The 17,339-nt window shown below is 54.4% G+C and overlaps 10 protein-coding genes across 10 annotated transcripts; 5 read left to right on the top strand and 5 right to left on the bottom strand.

The window, feature by feature from the left end:
* Positions 1-7,173: 7,173 nt before the first annotated feature.
* On the bottom strand, positions 7,174-8,031 carry IUM83_13280 (uncharacterized protein; the record flags this gene model as incomplete). The annotated part of the gene is made up of 4 exons (XM_067937945.1): positions 7,174-7,280; positions 7,358-7,402; positions 7,474-7,906; positions 7,987-8,031. The coding sequence occupies 4 exons, from the start codon at positions 8,029-8,031 to the stop codon at positions 7,174-7,176; spliced, it is 630 nt and encodes a 209-aa protein (XP_067786972.1).
* Positions 8,032-8,287: 256 nt separating this feature from the next.
* IUM83_13279 (Ras-like protein Rab-11B) lies at positions 8,288-9,032 on the bottom strand (the record flags this gene model as incomplete). Its single annotated transcript, XM_067937944.1, has 2 exons — positions 8,288-8,705; positions 8,794-9,032. 2 exons carry the CDS (start codon positions 9,030-9,032, stop codon positions 8,288-8,290), a joined length of 657 nt encoding a protein of 218 aa, XP_067786936.1.
* Positions 9,033-9,326: 294 nt separating this feature from the next.
* Positions 9,327-9,939, top strand: IUM83_13278 (putative DNAdirected RNA polymerase I; the record flags this gene model as incomplete). Its single annotated transcript, XM_067937943.1, has 3 exons — positions 9,327-9,399; positions 9,513-9,679; positions 9,751-9,939. 3 exons carry the CDS (start codon positions 9,327-9,329, stop codon positions 9,937-9,939), a joined length of 429 nt encoding a protein of 142 aa, XP_067786935.1.
* Positions 9,940-11,059: 1,120 nt separating this feature from the next.
* Positions 11,060-11,539, top strand: IUM83_13277 (uncharacterized protein; the record flags this gene model as incomplete). Its single annotated transcript, XM_067937942.1, has 1 exon — positions 11,060-11,539. The coding sequence occupies one exon, from the start codon at positions 11,060-11,062 to the stop codon at positions 11,537-11,539; it is 480 nt and encodes a 159-aa protein (XP_067786933.1).
* A 146-nt stretch (positions 11,540-11,685) lies between these two features.
* On the top strand, positions 11,686-12,697 carry IUM83_13276 (26S proteasome non-ATPase regulatory protein; the record flags this gene model as incomplete). Its single annotated transcript, XM_067937941.1, has 4 exons — positions 11,686-11,871; positions 11,939-12,052; positions 12,112-12,210; positions 12,272-12,697. 4 exons carry the CDS (start codon positions 11,686-11,688, stop codon positions 12,695-12,697), a joined length of 825 nt encoding a protein of 274 aa, XP_067786934.1.
* Positions 12,698-12,808: 111 nt separating this feature from the next.
* On the bottom strand, positions 12,809-13,705 carry IUM83_13275 (Vesicle transport v-SNARE protein; the record flags this gene model as incomplete). The annotated part of the gene is made up of 3 exons (XM_067937940.1): positions 12,809-13,363; positions 13,433-13,540; positions 13,601-13,705. 3 exons carry the CDS (start codon positions 13,703-13,705, stop codon positions 12,809-12,811), a joined length of 768 nt encoding a protein of 255 aa, XP_067786938.1.
* Positions 13,706-14,388: 683 nt separating this feature from the next.
* IUM83_13274 (Mitochondrial import inner membrane translocase subunit TIM17-2) lies at positions 14,389-14,871 on the bottom strand (the record flags this gene model as incomplete). Its single annotated transcript, XM_067937939.1, has 1 exon — positions 14,389-14,871. One exon carries the CDS (start codon positions 14,869-14,871, stop codon positions 14,389-14,391), a length of 483 nt encoding a protein of 160 aa, XP_067786932.1.
* Positions 14,872-15,122: 251 nt separating this feature from the next.
* Positions 15,123-15,968, top strand: IUM83_13273 (Proteasome subunit beta; the record flags this gene model as incomplete). Its single annotated transcript, XM_067937938.1, has 2 exons — positions 15,123-15,776; positions 15,879-15,968. The coding sequence occupies 2 exons, from the start codon at positions 15,123-15,125 to the stop codon at positions 15,966-15,968; spliced, it is 744 nt and encodes a 247-aa protein (XP_067786931.1).
* A 175-nt stretch (positions 15,969-16,143) lies between these two features.
* On the bottom strand, positions 16,144-16,626 carry IUM83_13272 (SUMO-conjugating enzyme (SCE); the record flags this gene model as incomplete). Its single annotated transcript, XM_067937937.1, has 1 exon — positions 16,144-16,626. The coding sequence occupies one exon, from the start codon at positions 16,624-16,626 to the stop codon at positions 16,144-16,146; it is 483 nt and encodes a 160-aa protein (XP_067786937.1).
* Positions 16,627-16,810: 184 nt separating this feature from the next.
* Positions 16,811-17,325, top strand: IUM83_13271 (Light chain dynein; the record flags this gene model as incomplete). The annotated part of the gene is made up of 3 exons (XM_067937936.1): positions 16,811-16,825; positions 16,909-16,950; positions 17,026-17,325. 3 exons carry the CDS (start codon positions 16,811-16,813, stop codon positions 17,323-17,325), a joined length of 357 nt encoding a protein of 118 aa, XP_067786868.1.
* Positions 17,326-17,339: the final 14 nt, after the last annotated feature.

Genomic DNA, 17,339 nt, shown 5'->3' with positions numbered 1-17,339 from the left:
TCCCAACCAAAGAAGGCTGCCTTCTCCAAGCGGTAGCCAGTATTGACGCATTCTTGGGACCCCTTTCTCCCCGGAAAGCGTTGAATGCGGCATGCCTAGCAGGAGCGCTAGAATCCACACTCGAATATTTCCTCTCCCGTACGACACCGAGTTGGAACGAAGTGGTGCGTGCTGCTGTCCAAGGTGGTCACCTTCATGTGCTTCGTTGGATGACGAGTCGGCGAGATGGTCGATGGCCGTGGAAAGCAGGCTTTGATCATTTGCTAGAAGTTGCTGCGTCTCACGGGCATCTAGAAGTGGTCAAGTGGTTATTTGAGCGCGGAACAGACTGGTACACGGTGTGGACGCTGGATAAATCTACGAAAGGTTACTACGCCAAGACCTGGTCGTATGAGCTCAACGTATCCGACGGACTACAAGCTGCGGCAGCAAATGGTCATTTCGCCATCGTGCAGTGGCTCCACGGTGCTCGATCAGATACGGCCAGCAGGCACGGTAGTCCGATGAGCAGGGCTGTTGCAAACGGCCATCTTGACATCGCGCAGTGGCTGCACAACGCCCACGGTGACAAATGCTCTACTATAGCCGTCATCGAAGCAGCTAAGAACGGACACCTCGAAGTGCTAAAATGGCTGCATTCGAACAACCTTTTGTCATGTACGCCGGACGCGATGGACAGAGCGGCCGAGAACGGACACTTGGAGGTGGTGAAATGGCTGCACCGGGTTCACCACGAAAGCTGTTCTCCAGGAGCACTCTATCAAGCGGTTAACAATGGTCATTTAGAACTGGTGGAGTGGCTGTATGCCAACGTTTACTTGAATTGCCACCGTTACCTACCATACATGGATGGTATAACTGCGGCCAAGCATGGGCATTTGCAAGTGGTAACGTGGGTGCACGAACACTTCCCCAACTCGTTCAGTAACCACGAAATGGATGCCGCTGCAAGAAATGGTCACATGCATGTTATCGCGTGGCTTCATGAGAACCGAAGTGAAGGGTGCTCCGCAATGGCTTCGTGTGATGCAGCGCGAAATGGTCACTTGGAAACTGTTCAATGGCTTCATACACATTATCCCAGTGTATTTGTACCACAGACAATGAATGGAGCAGCTACGAATGGCTATCTCGAGGTTGTTCAGTGGTTGCACGAGAATCGCCCTGAAGGCTGTACAGGAAGTGCTATGTACTTCGCCGCTACTAAAGACCACCTCGACGTATTCCTGTATCTACTTGAACACCGAACTGAAGGGTTTCCAAGCAGTACGAAGCAGGATGCGCAAGATATCCATGTGTTGTGCCAGTTTGGCCCCGATATCCGTGGAAATCGACGACCCAATCGAGTTACTGGCGCGCAATTGAAGATACTGCAGACCGTATTCGAGCAGCGCCCGGCTTATCTTCAAGATTGTTTGCGCTGCTTAGCATGGATTGCATGTAGTAGTGGCAACATCGCAATGCTGGACTGGGTGAACCAGTTTGGGATTCAGCTGCGGTCGACGACTCCCATCCGTAGCGCTATCGGTGGCGGCGACGTGAAGTTGCTGCGGTGGTTTTCGGAGAACGGTTTTGTGGTAATGGGTCCGGATCTGCTCGAGTTCGCAGTCGAACGCGGCCAACTCGACGCAGCCAGTTGGCTTTCTGAGCACGGACATACGGTGAATTCGCTTGAGTTGGTCAAGGTTGCTGGGAAAAATAGGAATGTGCCGTTATTGCGGTGGCTGGTTGAGCATGGACCGCCACTTGACTTGCCAACTGCGAGAACGTTGGTTTTACAACAGCGGCACATCGAGATCGCTTGGTGGGTGTCCGAGGAGAACCGGAGACACATCGTGCTTCAGGCACTGCAGAAAGATGATCGAAGTGTTCTATGGTGGGTTCTTTCGCATACAAACTTTCGAAATGAAATCACAAGACAAACCATCCGTGATGCCATCCAGCGCAGTCCTGAGGCTGCGAAGCAATGGTTTGGGGAAAATATGCGTGGAGTCGAAGCTTGCCGATGGTGTTTTTCGAGATCAAGCAAGAGGCAGAATGAAGAGATGGAGGAAACAAGTTTATTCAGTACGAAGCGAAAAAGACGGACCCATGAAGTTTTACGTTTGCGGGCGCAGGGCATTAGGGGATTCAAGGTCGACGTGGGGTTGGTGATCCTTTTTCATTTATTTAGCGATCTTCCGATGCATAAATCGTGACTGTTAGCTTGCTTGCTGTACGGAGAAGGTAGAAGCCTACTGCATGGGCTATAACACCTTTCGATAAGTAGGTGCCAATGGGTATCCGGAACCAGGGCACCGGAACACGGGTGACAGGCCGGCTCGAACACCGACACACGCAACCATCGCTGTGGTGGCGTTCAATGGTCGCAAACGATCGTTGCGTCTGCGCATCTGCGTCCTGCCGCTTACTCGCTCGACATTCCATGTCAGTAGACATCAATCGCAGGAGAAAAGACTGGAATGACCACCAGTCTGCGAAAGTTGTAGCCACGATGAACTCGAGGTCGCCACATTACGCTGCCGCTCAGTTTGTGTGTCAGCACTGGTTCTCAGCCAAAGAAGGCTGCCTTCTCCAATCGGTAGCCAGTATTGACGCATTCTTGGGACCACTTACTCCCCGGAAAGCGTTGAATGCGGCATGCCAAGCAGGAGCGCTGGAAGCCACACTCGAATATTTCCTCTCCCGTACGACACCGAATTGGAACGAAGTGGTGCGTGCTGCTGTTCAAGGTGGTCACCTTCATGTGCTTCGTTGGATGACGAGTCGGCGAGATGGTCGATGGCCGTGGAAAGCAGGCTTTGATCATTTGCTGGAAGTTGCTGCGTCTCACGGGCATCTAGAAGTGGTCAAGTGGTTATTTGAGCGGGGAACTGACTGGTACACCGTGTGGACGCTGGATAAATCTACGAAAGCTTACTACGCCAAGACCTGGTCGTATGAGCTCAACGTATCCGACGGACTACAAGCTGCGGCAGCAAATGGTCATTTCGCCATCGTGCAGTGGCTCCACGGTGCTCGATCAAATACGGCCAGCAGGCACGGTAGTCCGATGAGCAGGGCTGTTGCAAACGGCCATCTTGACATCGCGCAGTGGCTGCACAACGCCCACGGTGACAAATGCTCTACTATAGCCGTCATCGAAGCAGCTAAGAACGGACACCTCGAAGTGCTAAAATGGCTGCATTCGAACAACCTTTTGTCATGTACGCCGGACGCGATGGACAGAGCGGCCGAGAATGGACACTTGGAGGTGGTGAAATGGCTGCACCGGGTTCACCACGAAAGCTGTTCTCCAGGAGCACTCTATCAAGCGGTTAACAATGGTCATTTAGAACTGGTGGAGTGGCTGTATGCCAACGTTTACTTGAATTGCCAGCTTTACGTACCATATATGGATGGTATAACTGCGGCCAAGCATGGGCATTTGCAAGTGGTAACGTGGGTGCATGAACACTTCCCCAACTCGTTCAGTAACCACGAAATGGATGCCGCTGCAAGAAATGGTCACATGCATGTTATCGCGTGGCTTCATGAGAACCGAAGTGAAGGGTGCTCCGCAATGGCTTCGTGTGATGCAGCGCGAAATGGTCACTTGGAAACTGTTCAATGGCTTCATACACATTATCCCAGTGTATTTGTACCACAGACAATGAATGGAGCAGCTACGAATGGCTATCTCGAGGTTGTTCAGTGGTTGCACGAGAATCGCCCTGAAGGCTGTACAGGAAGTGCTATGTACTTCGCCGCTACTAAAGACCACCTCGACGTATTCCTGTATCTACTTGAACACCGAACTGAAGGGTTTCCAAGCAGTACGAAGCAGGATGCGCAAGATATCCATGTGTTGTGCCAGTTTGGCCCCGATATCCGTGGAAATCGACGACCCAATCGAGTTACTGGCGCGCAATTGAAGATACTGCAGACCGTATTCGAGCAGCGCCCGGCTTATCTTCAAGATTGTTTGCGCTGCTTAGCATGGATTGCATGTAGTAGTGGCAACATCGCAATGCTGGACTGGGTGAACCAGTTTGGGATTCAGCTGCGGTCGACGACTCCCATCCGTAGCGCTATCGGTGGCGGCGACGTGAAGTTGCTGCGGTGGTTTTCGGAGAACGGTTTTGTGGTAATGGGTCCGGATCTGCTCGAGTTCGCAGTCGAACGCGGCCAACTCGACGCAGCCAGTTGGCTTTCTGAGCACGGACATACGGTGAATTCGCTTGAGTTGGTCAAGGTTGCTGGGAAAAATAGGAATGTGCCGTTATTGCGGTGGCTGGTTGAGCATGGACCGCCACTTGACTTGCCAACTGCGAGAACGTTGGTTTTACAACAGCGGCACATCGAGATCGCTTGGTGGGTGTCCGAGGAGAACCGGAGACACATCGTGCTTCAGGCACTGCAGAAAGATGATCGAAGTGTTCTATGGTGGGTTCTTTCGCATACAAGTTTTCGAAATGAAATCACAAGACAAACCATCCGTGATGCCATCCAACGCAGTCCTGAGGCTGCGAAGCAATGGTTTGGGGAAAATATGCGTGGAGTGGAGGCCTGCTGTTGGTGTTTTTCGAGATCAAGTAAGAGGCAGAATGAAGAGGTCGAGGATACAAGTTTATTCAGTACGAAGCGAAAAAAGACGGAATAATGAAGTTTTACGTTTGCGGGTGCAGGGCATTAGGGAATTCAAGGTCGATGTGGGGTTGGTGATCCTTTTTCATTTCAGCGGTCTTCCGATACATAAATCGTGACTGCTAGCTTGCTTGCTGTAGGACCAAACTTGCTACCAACTCGACTACTTAGTAACAATCGTGTCAGAGGTGACCTTGCAACATCATGAAACGGATGAGATAAGATGCCGCGCAGTGATGGAAGTGTGCATAGGCATCTTGTTGTAAGTCTGCGTCAATGGTTTATGGATCATTGGAGAAGCGAACTGTGTAACTGGGGAATAATTCCAGCGCTACTACGGAGACTGAGCCCATCGCAGAGGAGCAGCAGTAGGTAAAAACCGTTAAACTTGCAGTAGTTCATTTTGCTGCAGACACCAACTTGATGTCATCCCGGACTCGCGACCTATTGGAGATCAAAATGGCTCCCTTGGTGTCGTTTTTCATGGTTTTTCAGCTCAAACGAACTGGTCACAAAACAAAAATCGATTACTTCATAATACAGTATGTATAATATTATAACGTAGAATACCGAATAGTACGCGGTAAAGTATTTGAACACCATGTGAATTAAACGCCCTCCTCTAGGCGTTCAGCGTTGAGGTCTGGATTGATGGTTATAGTATCTTCTGAGTGATTTGTCTATACAGTATGCATGTGTATCTATCTACATCGGACAAGGACCCATTTCAGAATTTGCGATGAAGTCGATTCACGCTTCGTGTGTGAGCACTGGTACCCAGCAAGAGGAGGCTGCCTTCTGCATGTACTGCTAGTACACACTATCGATATTTTTTTGGTTTTAACGGCCGACTCGATAATTACGATACTTTCAAGTAATTCAATATACCTCATCATCATGGACAATGTTTTGGGCCACTTTCCCCTCAGAAAGCGTTGAATACAGCATGCCAAGCAGGAGCGCTGGAATCGACACTCGAATATTTCCTGTCACGCACGGCACCTATTTTGAAGGAGGCTTCGCATGCTGCCGCTCAGGGCGGACATCACCATGTCCTGCGTTGGCTGACGAATCGACAGGATAGTCGAGGCCCTTGGAAAGCAGGTTTTGACAATTTGTTGGAAGTTGCTGCATCTCACGGTATCTTGATGTAGTCAAGTGGCTGTTCGAGGGGGGGGGGGGGCACCGAGTCAGTGTCACTGACTAATATATACTATGTGGGCGCTGGATAGATCTACTCGAGGTTACTATGCCGAAACTTGGGCGTATGAATACGACGTGTCCAGAGGACTACATGTAGAGGCGGCAGCTAGAATCATTTTTTTTGCTGTACAACTTGGACAGATGAAGGAGCAGTTGATAACAGGCACTTGCACGTAGTGAAATAGTTGTATCGAGTCCACAGCGAATGCTTTTCGCCAGGCGTTCCAGGAATGGCCATCTCGGGGTTGCCCGGTGGTTGCACGAGAATCGTCCGGAAAGTTTGTACAGAAGAAGCAATGTACTAAAAGTTACCCTGACATATTTCTGATCTACTTGAACACCGAAGGGGTTTTGAGCTATGTGATATACGATGCGAGGGATATCGAGGTAAAGTGCCAGTTTCGTTCTGATGCCCGAGCCAATCGACACGCCAACTGAGCAACCAGCGAACAGTTGAAGATGCTGCGCTCCGCCCTGTTTTCCTGCGAGGTTGTATGAGGTGTCTAACAGAAATTGCATTCTCAAGAGGCAACATCGGACTGGTTGAACCAGTTTGGAACTCTGCTACTTTCGACGACTCCCATCTGTAGGGCTGTCAGCAGCGGCGACGTGGAGATGTTACTGTGGCTTCTCAAGAATGATTTTGAAATTACGGACCCAGATCTGATCCAACTGGCAGTTAAAAGTGACCAGCTATCACATAGAGGTAGTTCGTTGGTTGTCGAAGCACGGGCATGCTGTGAGCGCACTTGTGCTGATCAAGATGGCTGTTAGCAATTACAACATGTACAGAAGGGTACAGGTTTTGAGGTGGTTTGTTGAACATGGACCGCCACTTGATTTACCAACAGCGAGAACGTTGATATTGAGAGATTGCTTTGTGGGTGTCTGAGGAAGATCGTAGACTTCTCGTGTTTAAGGCCCTGCAAAAAGATGATCAAAACTTTCTATGGTGCGTTGTTTCGAACACAAAAACACACTACAGAATTTCCGTGACGCGATCAAGCACTATCCCGAGGGTACGCAGCAATGGTTTGGGGAACATAAGCGCGAAGTGGAGTCTTGTCGTTGGTGCTTCTCGAGACCAAGCAAGAGGCGGAATCAAGAGAGTAAGGAGGCAATTTATCCAGTACGAAGCGAAGAAATTGTCATGAATGTTGGCAGTTGGGGGCGTAGCAGGGTACTACGAGTCATTACTGTTAGTGTAAGCAAGCGTGCAATCAATATTGTGTGTCTGAAGAAGATGCAACACCATTCCAGTTGTTTTCAAAAGAGATACTTCTGAGCGGCGATGAAGTGCCAACAGGAAGCTTTTGTATCCAAGTGTTAATGTGTTATGCGTGTTTAAAAGCAGCACCAGCAGTCGAACGGGCAGTCCTTGGTGTTGCCGCCCTTGCCGATCTGCAGCGAGGCTTCCGTGTAAATTGGCAGTCCATCTTCATCGTAGCGAACTAAAAAGTAAACATCACCAGAGCCAAGTCAGCCAACAGTCTAATACTCATCAGTCACCTCGAAGTCTGGGACTTACCAGGTCGTGGGTCCGGGTTCAGGCCGGCCGCGGTCGAGTTGGTGTCTGTGCAGCAATAAAAACACCAGGTCAATCCTTCACAGCCATACTAGCCCCAAACTGCTCTTCGAACGTACTCTGCGCCTCGAGCTTCTTGATCTGCTCCTGCAGCCGCTCCTTCTCCTTCTTCTCGCGGCGCTCCCCCTCCTCCTCCGCGAGCTTCAGCTGCTCCTCCGCAATGCTCTTCCTCTGCTTCTCCGTCTTGAGCGACGCGAACAGGTCGTCGATCTCGCTGGCCTTTGCCTTCTTGGCCTCCTTCTTGTCCGCGTCACTGGTCAGAGTTGGCGCAGCTGCTGCGCTTTTGTTCTTGTTTTTCTTCTTCTTCTTTTTCTTCGCAGCTGCGGAACTGTCGGTGACAGCAGCAGATTCAGACGCAATTTTCACTCCCGGCTGCTCATTTTGCAGCTTCTGCTTCGACTCGCTTGCAACTGCCGCGTCCGTGGACAGCGTCTTGGAAAACTGGAACTTCTTTTTGGCCTTGGGCTCGGACGCTGCGGGCTTCGCGTCGGCCTGTTTCAGTATTGCAAATGCACAAATAAGCAGGCGTATATAATTTGTGTCGTGGTTAGCTGAAGCTTTCGCACACGTACAGCGCTGGAGGCTTGGGCGCGGCTGCGCTTCTTCTTGTTGGCCATCGGTGGTTGGGAAAGTGGTCCCACCAGTGCATATTGAGCTGGACGAAATCGCAAATAAGAGGATTGGAGACTAGAAATAGGGCGGACCAAATCGCAAACCGGCGCAAAATCGTCAGACGTTGCGCGGCGCGGTGCCACGTGCGTGTCAAGGTTGAAACTCGGTTGCATTTGAAGTGCATAGGCCATTTCCTCCGCTGGCGGTGACCACCAGTCGCCCCCTCTCTCCATTAATCAGCTCCCCTAGTTTCCTCGCAGCCTAGCAGCACCCGCTCTTCTTCTTCTTTTTCTGGCTCTCGGTCGTGTTCTCGGCCGTGATGGCGATGCTGGTGCCCGAGGAGAGGCTGGCGGTCGTGCTCTCCTCGGCCTGGATGGTCTTGCGGCTCATGAGCTTGTAGATCTCGGTCAGGATGCGCTGGAAGGCCGTGTCCACGCCGGTGGCCTCCAGCGCCGACGTCTCGATGAACGCCAGGTTGTTCTTCTCCGCGAACGCCATGGCTTCCTCGGTCGACACGGCGCGCAGATGGCGCAGGTCGCTCTTGTTGCCCACCAGCATGATCACCGTGTTGGCGTCCGCGTGGTCCCGCAGCTCCTTGAGCCAGCGCTCCACATTCTCGAAGGTGCCATGCTTGGTGATGTCATACACCAGCAGTGCGCCTACTGCACCGCGGTAGTATCTGCTCACACAAATAAAAAGCAGCACCCAATAATTATTAGTCCAGGTAACTAAATAGACTGAGATGAGGGAGGGGAGGGCCGACGTACGCGCTGGTAATTGCTCTATATCGCTCCTGGCCGGCCGTGTCCCAGATCTGCGCCTTGATGGTCTTGCCCTCGGCCACGATGGACTTGGTGGCGAACTCGACGCCGATGGTGCTCTTGGACTCGAGGTTGAACTCGTTGCGCGTGAAGCGGCTCAGCAGGTTCGACTTGCCCACGCCGGAGTCGCCGATCAGCACGATCTTGAACAGGTAGTCGTACTCGTCCTCGCGGGGCGACGCCATGCCTGTCTATCTAGTGTCTCTGTGAGCGGGTATGTGTGTCTGCCGACGGGGTTCTGCGAGGCCAAAGGCAAAGCTCGCGAGGCTTATCTCTTCTCGTCTTCTGGCTCTGGCCTTCGTCGTTACAGAGCGCGTCGGTTAAGCCATCTGGTTGTGTGTTTGTGGTGTGTCTAATTAAGTTAATGTGGTGTGGGAGACACCAAATACCGGTTCACAAAAACCGGTGACGTACCGACGGGCGCAAAAGCCCAACGGCCATTCACTTTCTGAATCAATCGAGAGACCGAGCGAGACACCATGGCGACCGAGCTGTTTGAGGATATCTTCGAGGTGCGGCAGCTCAACCCGGATGGCAAGAAGTTCGACAAGGGTGCGTGCAAAAGAACTCTGCGTGTTTTGGCGCCACGCCCGCTAGTGTACGCGCTCTGTGGAAGGAGATATGACCAGGTAAACTAACGGTACTGTGCTCTGATTTTGGTACAGTCACCCGTGTGGTGTGCAAGGGCGTGTCGTACGAGCTGGAGCTGACGCTGGACATCAACTCGGAGGTCTACCGTCTGCGCCAGAACGAGAAGTTCACGCTGGCGCTCGTCAGCACGCTGGACCTGGAGGGCAAGCCGGACGACGGCACGTTCAACCAGTCGGGCAAGGTGCGGCGCTGCTGTCTAGAGCGATATTTAGTGAAGGGGAGACTGACTATTGTATTATTATGTTGTTGTAGCCTACGCTGCTGGATCGCTACGACTACGGCATGTACGGCAAGGTGTTCCAGTACGACCACGAGGGCGGCAACATGGTGGCCATCTACGCCAGCTTCGGCGGTCTGCTCATGTGCCTGCGCGGCGAGCAGCGCCACCTGCACATGATTCACAACGACACACGGATCTACTGTCTGCTCCGGAAACAGTAAACAGGTTGTGGGCGGAGCTCGCCTCGGCGTGTCTTCTTCAAAGCGGCGGCCTCGCATTCGCTAGTCGGATTAACAGCCCAACAGGCCAGCAGCAAACGCGAACAGACAGGCAAGCAGAATGGCACCGATCGGCAGCTCCAAGTGAAGCAAGAATACTACAGTATAGACGGCGTACCGCTGGCCGTGAAGAGAGAAGCGCATGCAACTGCTGCCACGAGCCAAGCTGTGCCGCCACTCTACCAAATACACCGTGCTTTTGGCCTTTTATATTAAAGAGGGGATTCTCGCTAGCCGTGTAGTGTGGCAGTGGTGCGACTACGCGCTAGCAGCAGTAGATGAAATGGCAGCTTCGGTCATCCTGTCCTGGCTGCCGACAGCGCTGTTTACTTGTCCTCCTTAGCCATCTCGCGCATCTTCTTGTAGTATTCCTCGCGAGTCACCGCCTGCGGCGGGTACTGGATGTACCGCCACTGCAATTGCACAGACGTTAGCATATTAACCCGCAGCCCACGGGCACTCGCAGGCTCCGCTCACCCTGTCGATGATGAAGTTGATGCAGTCCGGCTGCGCGTAGATGCAGGTGGCGACGACGGGAACTGCAGGCAACAAGGGCGCTGTTATTAGAGCACTGTCTCGGTCATGGTGGTCTACTAGAGGCAGCAGACAACGCACTGGTGATGTACACGCCGATGCGCGCGATCTCCCACTTGGCACTCGGCATTTCAGCACTGCTGGTCTCCTTCGTCTGCAGGTCCGTTCAGGTTGTGGGGCTCTGCGTCGACCTGCTTTGACACGTACAGTCATGCACACTACAACCATTGCGACAGATTATGTATGCAATGTAGTAGTTTCATAATATTTCATTGTCACTTTCCACTTACTGTTAACTCCATATTCAATCCCTTACCTCAGTTATCAATTGATAGAGGTAATCTATTAAAAGCAAGATCAACTGAACTGCTCGGTAAACGTCGGTATTACGGTTGCAGGTTCTATGAAGCCAGGTGGTCCCTTGAATGTTGCTACAATGTTGCGCCAAAACGACTTGATCCGTTATCGCGTCGATGTTGAAGTGAGGTCTCATTTTGCCTTCAAGAGACGCAGAGCAGCAGTGGCGAGCATGAAGCAGCGAGCATCGCCCTACGCTCCGACAATCCCACGCGGCAAAGCGGACGCATTCGAGGGCCCGGACGACGATGACCCGACCCAGACGAACGCGTACCGTCGACGCAGCCCCGTGAAGGCGCGATCTACAATCCGCACCGCGCTGCTGAGCACGGAGGAGGACAGCGCCGACCCTGGAGACGACGAGAGCGACGACCCCATGGACGATCTGGACGAAGATGCGGCCTACGCGGCGTTTCTGCAGGAGCAGGCGGAGCTGCGCGCGAGGTTCACGTTCAAGGACGAGACTCGCAAGACGCTCGGCGAGAAATTCCTCGCTGCGATGCGTCGGAAGCGCCGCATGCTCGGGCGCAACGAGAACCTGCGCTTCCGCGAGCTGCACAAGCCGCCGGAGCCCATTGCGGTGCTGCTGTTTGTGGTGGTGGCCACGGCAGTGACACTGATCCTGACCAAGTCCTGGCCATTTAACTACTAGTTGAGAACGAGTACAAGCGGTGCATTTCTTTAGGAATAGAGAAAACAATAGAAGAACCAACTTGAATTGCCTAGTATATATCATTGCAGACTGACATAACTGCGACTGCGACGCTTGAGCCGTCCATTGCAGCAAATTTTTCGAGGATGGCGACGCGGTTGGAGGATTTGGGGGTGTCGGCGGAAGAACTGGGCTGCGGACGCTTGGAGGCGGGATCGCCACGCGATACGGTGGCGTGGACGCCGCTGCAGTATGCTTGTGCACTGGGTGATGCAGAACTTGTGTCCGAGCTAATTGTTGCGAACCCTGAATCGGTGAATTCTCTGGGCAATGTACGGCGCATTTTGGTGCATTTGGTTACCTGGCAATGCCGAATAACCTTTGCGGCTATATCACTAGACGAAATACGCCTACTCGTCACTGCATATCGCCGTGCGCTTTGAACACGAAGCTATCGTCAAGCTCCTCCTATCAGCATCTTCAGCTACGAAAGTGAATGCAGTCGACCTGCAAGTACGTGCAGTACTCAAACTCCATTGAAGCTTTGGTCTTATCGTGCGTGGGTTGAGCAGATTGGCTGCACTCCGCTGCACTTGGCGATTTTGCAAGGGAATAGAGCCATCGTGAAGCTCTTGCTGGACGATTCTAACATCCAGCAACTTGAGTCTAAGGTATGCATGAAGTATGCTTATTCAGCGCTCTCGTGTTACTCATTCCATCATGGTTTATCAGAATGGCACAACACCAGTCGATTTGGCTGCGGAGCTGGGGCTCGACGATCTGAAAACGCTTCTTGTAGACCATGCTACTCGCGCTTCTGGTCGAGTCCAACTTGCAAGCTGGCTGGCCAGTATAGGACTCGTAGAATACGCGCCGACATTCTTTGACGAGGGATTCGACGATGCCAATTTCTTGCTTGGCACTGGCGGGCTGGATGACAAGACGCTAGACGCCATGAATATCAAGAAAGCAGGCCACCGCGCCAAGCTACAGAGTTTGTACCAGCTCAAAGAGTTCCTACAGGTCGAATCGGAAGGCGAAGAGGGGTCAGAGGGCTCAGAAGAGGAGAGCGGGTCGGATGGAGATGACTCTGACGAAGAAGAGTCCGGCTCAGATGACGATGACGATGAATCTGGTTCAGGCGACGATAGCTCGTAGGGCAAGTAACGTGAGAAGAGCTCTTGCTCGAAATTAAACATTGGTTCACGCGAGGTTAGAACAGCTGAATGGTACTTCGCTATCGCTATGTAACTACGAGTTGTCGAAGGTTCAGGTCCGCGAGCTTAGCGTGCTGTTAATGGCAGACACCGTGGTGTTGTAGAGTGCTGTCGGGTTCGGGGGAGTAACTTCATCCGGCACGTAGAAGGTGGTGTCATTGGGGTGGACAGACTTGTACCCAACGATACCAGCAATTCCAACGATCACGAGAAAGGTGAACAGCAAAATCACTCGGTCTGTGGCCATTCGTCGCGCAAAAGAGCGGATGAGCTTGTCAGCGCGTTGCAAACTGTCTTCGATGCCCATGACAGCATCCGTAATTTCAACTATGTGCTCGCGTTGTCCACGCAGAACCTCCGCAGTAGCCGCAGCGACTTCTTTTGACTGTTCCACCATCTTCGCTGTGCTCATAAGACTTTGCTCCGTCTTCGATTGGATGTCTATCGTTTTATCCAGCAACTCTTTGTTTCCGAGGCCGTTTGTCCCTCGTGCCCCGGCACTTGCAGCGGCGCGATCGCCGAACAGCCCATTGCGCTCCTGTTCAGCCTTGGCCCAACGGAATTCACTGGAGAGCTCTTCCACACGAGCGCAATGCTCCTCAAATTTCTGTTGCGTAACAAGATAGATGAGGTGTCAGCAACGCGACCATGACAACCGATGCCAGCGGACACCAACCTCACGAAAGGCTGTGACTTGGTCACGTGGAGCTTGTCGAAGCGCCAATTGAAACCCTTTCTTGAGCTCCATCATCTCCTTGAGCTTCACTTCAGCCATCGCGAGCATCTACACATTGACAAAGCATAAGAAGACGTTCGTACAGGTTACCACGCCGGCTTGTCGTACCTCTGGTCGAACACCGGGCGGCGCCTTGGCCACCTTGCCCATGAGGTCATTGAGTTTCGTGATCGCGTCGCTGAGGTCCGCATCATAGTAGCTAATCTCGGCCATCCCTGCCTTGTCGATGAACTCTGGCCTGTCCTACTCGGAAAGTACGCTTCCTGCTGCTTTAAGCTTCTTTCAAGTGTTGTCACTGTATCGAGTCGAGGCTTGGCCACTCGTCGATTGGAACTTGCTGAGCGAGGTTGCAAGTCCTGCTGTCCTGGCCTCCAGGTCCGTTTCAGCGCGCGATGCCACCGTGCGTTTCCACCGGTTTTTCTTGTCGAGGCTTCAATGTCTCCGACAGAAATAACGAGCAAGCAAGTGCAGGCAGCTCGACAATGCATCAATCCCTCACCTCTCCTGCAACAACTCAATCAAAACACACACTTGATCCCCCGCACACACAGCCGCCAAGCCCCGGTGAAGCGTCTAAGGTTACATTGCCATTGCTTCTCCGCGTCGGTTATCGCTGTCTGTCTGCTCTTCCCTGTCCTCCTGCTCCTCGACACCGCCGCTCGTCCTCTGGCCTTGCACTTCGTCCGCCCGCAAGCCCCCGCGGCCAGCGCCGCTTCAATCTGGCGCGCAAGGAGCTCGCAGCGCATCCATCCTTCCCGTCTCTATGTATCCTCGGCCCAGATCCTATCGACCCGGGGGCGCAGGTCCTTCCTATAATTAAGGAGGGCAGCAACATGTAGTGGGGCCACCCCATTCGCTATATAACAAACAAAAGCGCTCCGCTGCGCCCCAGGGGCTTAGAACGACGGCGGCGCCAGCTTCTGCTCGTCCAGCTCCGGGTTGCCCATCATGTCGCCGGCCATGCCCTGGTCGGGCTGCGGCGCGAACCACTCGTTGACCATGATGCTGACGCCCTCGATGGCGGCCAGCAGCACGCCTCCGATGAGCGCCTGGCCGGCGGCGGCGCGCGGGCCGGCGCGGGCCGCCAGCGCGCCGCCCGTGGCCGCTCCGGCCAGGATGGAGTTCCACGGGTCCTCCTTCCGCCGCAGCGCCTCGAAGGAGCAGTCGAAGGACGAGAACAGCAGCCCCCACACGGCGAAGCCGCCGGCCAGCACGGGCGTGCGCATCTTGGCGTTGTAGATGGCGCCGCGCAGGCGCTGGCCCGACGGCGAGTTGCGCGCGCCCTTGAACGTGTACCAGCCGCTGCCGAACACGGCGCCCAGCACGAAACCTCCGCCCGCGTCCTCCACGATGCGGAAGGGACACGGCTCGCGCTCCATCTTGGCAGTTCTTGGGAGCTCGACGGCGCAGAATGACAGCCGCTCGCTTACCCCACACGTCAGCCATAGAACCGCGACCGGTATACCGGTGAACGGCACTCCTCAAAAACCGGTAAAAAAAACAATTCGTCACTGAGACGAGGGGGTATAATCCCCGACGCAGTGACCACCTCCCCCTCGAAGGGGAAGAAAATCTTGGGCTCAAAAGATCGAGCCAACGTCTAGAGACACCGAGTAGAGCACAAGAGAAGATGTCTCGCAGCATGCCGGAGGCCGTGGCGTGGACCACGAGCGGGGACGCCAAGCTGGGGCTGCGCGACGTGCAGGCGGAGGGCGTGCACGAGCAGGCGCGCGCCAACTGGGAGCCCTACGACTTCAACGGCGGCACGGTGCTGGCCATCGCGGGCGAGGACTTCGTGGTGGTGGCGGGCGACACGCGCCTGAGCACGGGCTACTCGGTGCTCTCGCGCGAGGAGAGCAAGCTGCACCAGCTGACGCCCACCACGGTGCTGGGCTGCCCCGGCTCGCACAACGACATCATCCAGCTGCGCGGCGTGCTGAGCATCCGCGCGCAGATGTACCAGCACGACAACGAGGCGGCCATGAGCTCGAGCGCCATGGCGCAGCTGCTCATGAACACACTGTACTCGCGCCGCTTCTTCCCGTACTACGCCTTCTGCATCCTGGGCGGCATCGACGAGCAGGGCAAGGGCGCCGTGTACACGTACGACGCCATCGGCTCGTACGACCGCGTCACGCGCGCGGCGCAGGGCAGCGGCGGCCACCTGATGATCCCGCTGCTGGACAACCTGGTGGAGCACGACACGCGCACGGACCCCAAGAAGCCGCTCACGCTGCAGGAGACCAAGGACATCATCAAGGACGCCTTCATTACGGCTGGAGAGGTGCGGCCTGCCTGCCTGGCTGGCGTTGTTGCTGCTGGCGACGTTGCAAGCAGCTCTCTTACTCACTTGTTTCGTGTTGTTTTTTGTTGTTGCTACGTGCAGAGAGATATTTACACGGGCGACAGCGTGGAGATCTTGACCATCAAGGCTTCGGGCATCGACAGGGAGGTGTTCGCGCTCAAGAAGGACTAGAGCCGCGCCGTCTTCCTCCAGCGAGGAGGCCGCAGCTGCACACACAGCCTCTCGCGTCTTTTGACGGACACAAAGCACTACACCATCAACTGACACTCCCTTCCTCCTCAACTGTATTACCCTCTCGTCATCGCTCTACCATTCCGTCCCCTCTCCTGCCAGTTCCTCTCTTTCCTTAGCTCTCGCGGTTCTTGAGCGCCAACTGACGCACCTTGCGCTTGTACAGCTCCGGGTCGTTCTTGAGGTCCATGTAGGGCTCGCGCTGCGCCGGGTCGGCCATGTTGGGCTGGTCCAGCAGGTCCTGCACGCCCTTGAGGATCTGCTTGATGGTCACGCTGGGCTTCCAGTCCTTGTCCTCGTTCAGGATGCTCAGGCAGACCGTGCCCGACGGGTACACGTTCGGGTGGTACAGCGGCGGCGTGAACTTGACGAGCGGCGGCTTGCTCGGGTAGTCCTCCGAGAAGGCCAGCGACATCTTGAACACGCCGCCCTCCCAGTCCGTGCCGGCCTTGCCCGGGATGCCCGCGTGCCACATCATGAGGTTCAGCGAGCCGTCGTCGCTGGCGATGGGGCGCGCCCAGAAGCCCGCGGGGTGGTCCCGCCGCCAGTTCTTGCGCTCTTGCCGCAGCCGCTGCACGGCAATCGAGTCGTCGCTCATCTTCGCCCTGCAGCACGAAGCCTCCCGCCTCCTGCGTCGTCAATAGAAATGTGCGTTTTTTTTTAAATAGTTGATTGGCGCCGACTTTGTATTTTTGTGTATTTGTGGTGTGGCACGGAGTGATGACTAAGTACGGAGCTCGAAACGACGCAGACGTCGCAGGCGTATCCATTGCTAGTTGACCATGGACACTAACGAGGTGAAGAGAGCGGTGCTTTTTGGCGATGTGTGGTGGAGTGCTAGGAGTAATTTTCTTTTACTGATGAGTGTGGTGCTGTGTAGAGCGAGTTCTCCCAGGAGGACGTGCTCCCTATCGCCAAGACGGTACTAGATACTACTTCGAAGCATCTTGGAATTGTGTCATAAAGCTTTGGTTGACTGGCTTCTGCTGCATTGCAGGCCATCGAGTCCGCGCTGAAGGACACGGTGTACAACCGGAAGAAGGTGATGGATTGGTCCAACACGCTGGTGGCAAGCGTGCTCACGGGGCTGCAGAACCTCAACAAGCCGTTCAAGTACGCGGTCACGTGCCTCATCATGCAGAAGACCGGCGCCGGGATGACGACGGCGGCCGCGTGCTTCTGGGACCCGACCATGGATGGCTACTGCACGGTGCTCTGGGAGAACAGCACCATCTACTGCATCGTGACAGTCTACGGTGCGGCGATCTCCCCCTCGGCGATCAAACTTGACCATTGAACGGGTCCGAAGTA

The sequence above is a fragment of the Phytophthora cinnamomi genome, assembly GCF_018691715.1.
Source record: "Phytophthora cinnamomi strain GKB4 chromosome Unknown Contig63, whole genome shotgun sequence".
In the NCBI taxonomy this organism is placed as follows: Eukaryota; Oomycota; class Peronosporomycetes; order Peronosporales; family Peronosporaceae; genus Phytophthora; species Phytophthora cinnamomi.
This window is presented reverse-complemented; position numbering and strand designations above follow the sequence as displayed.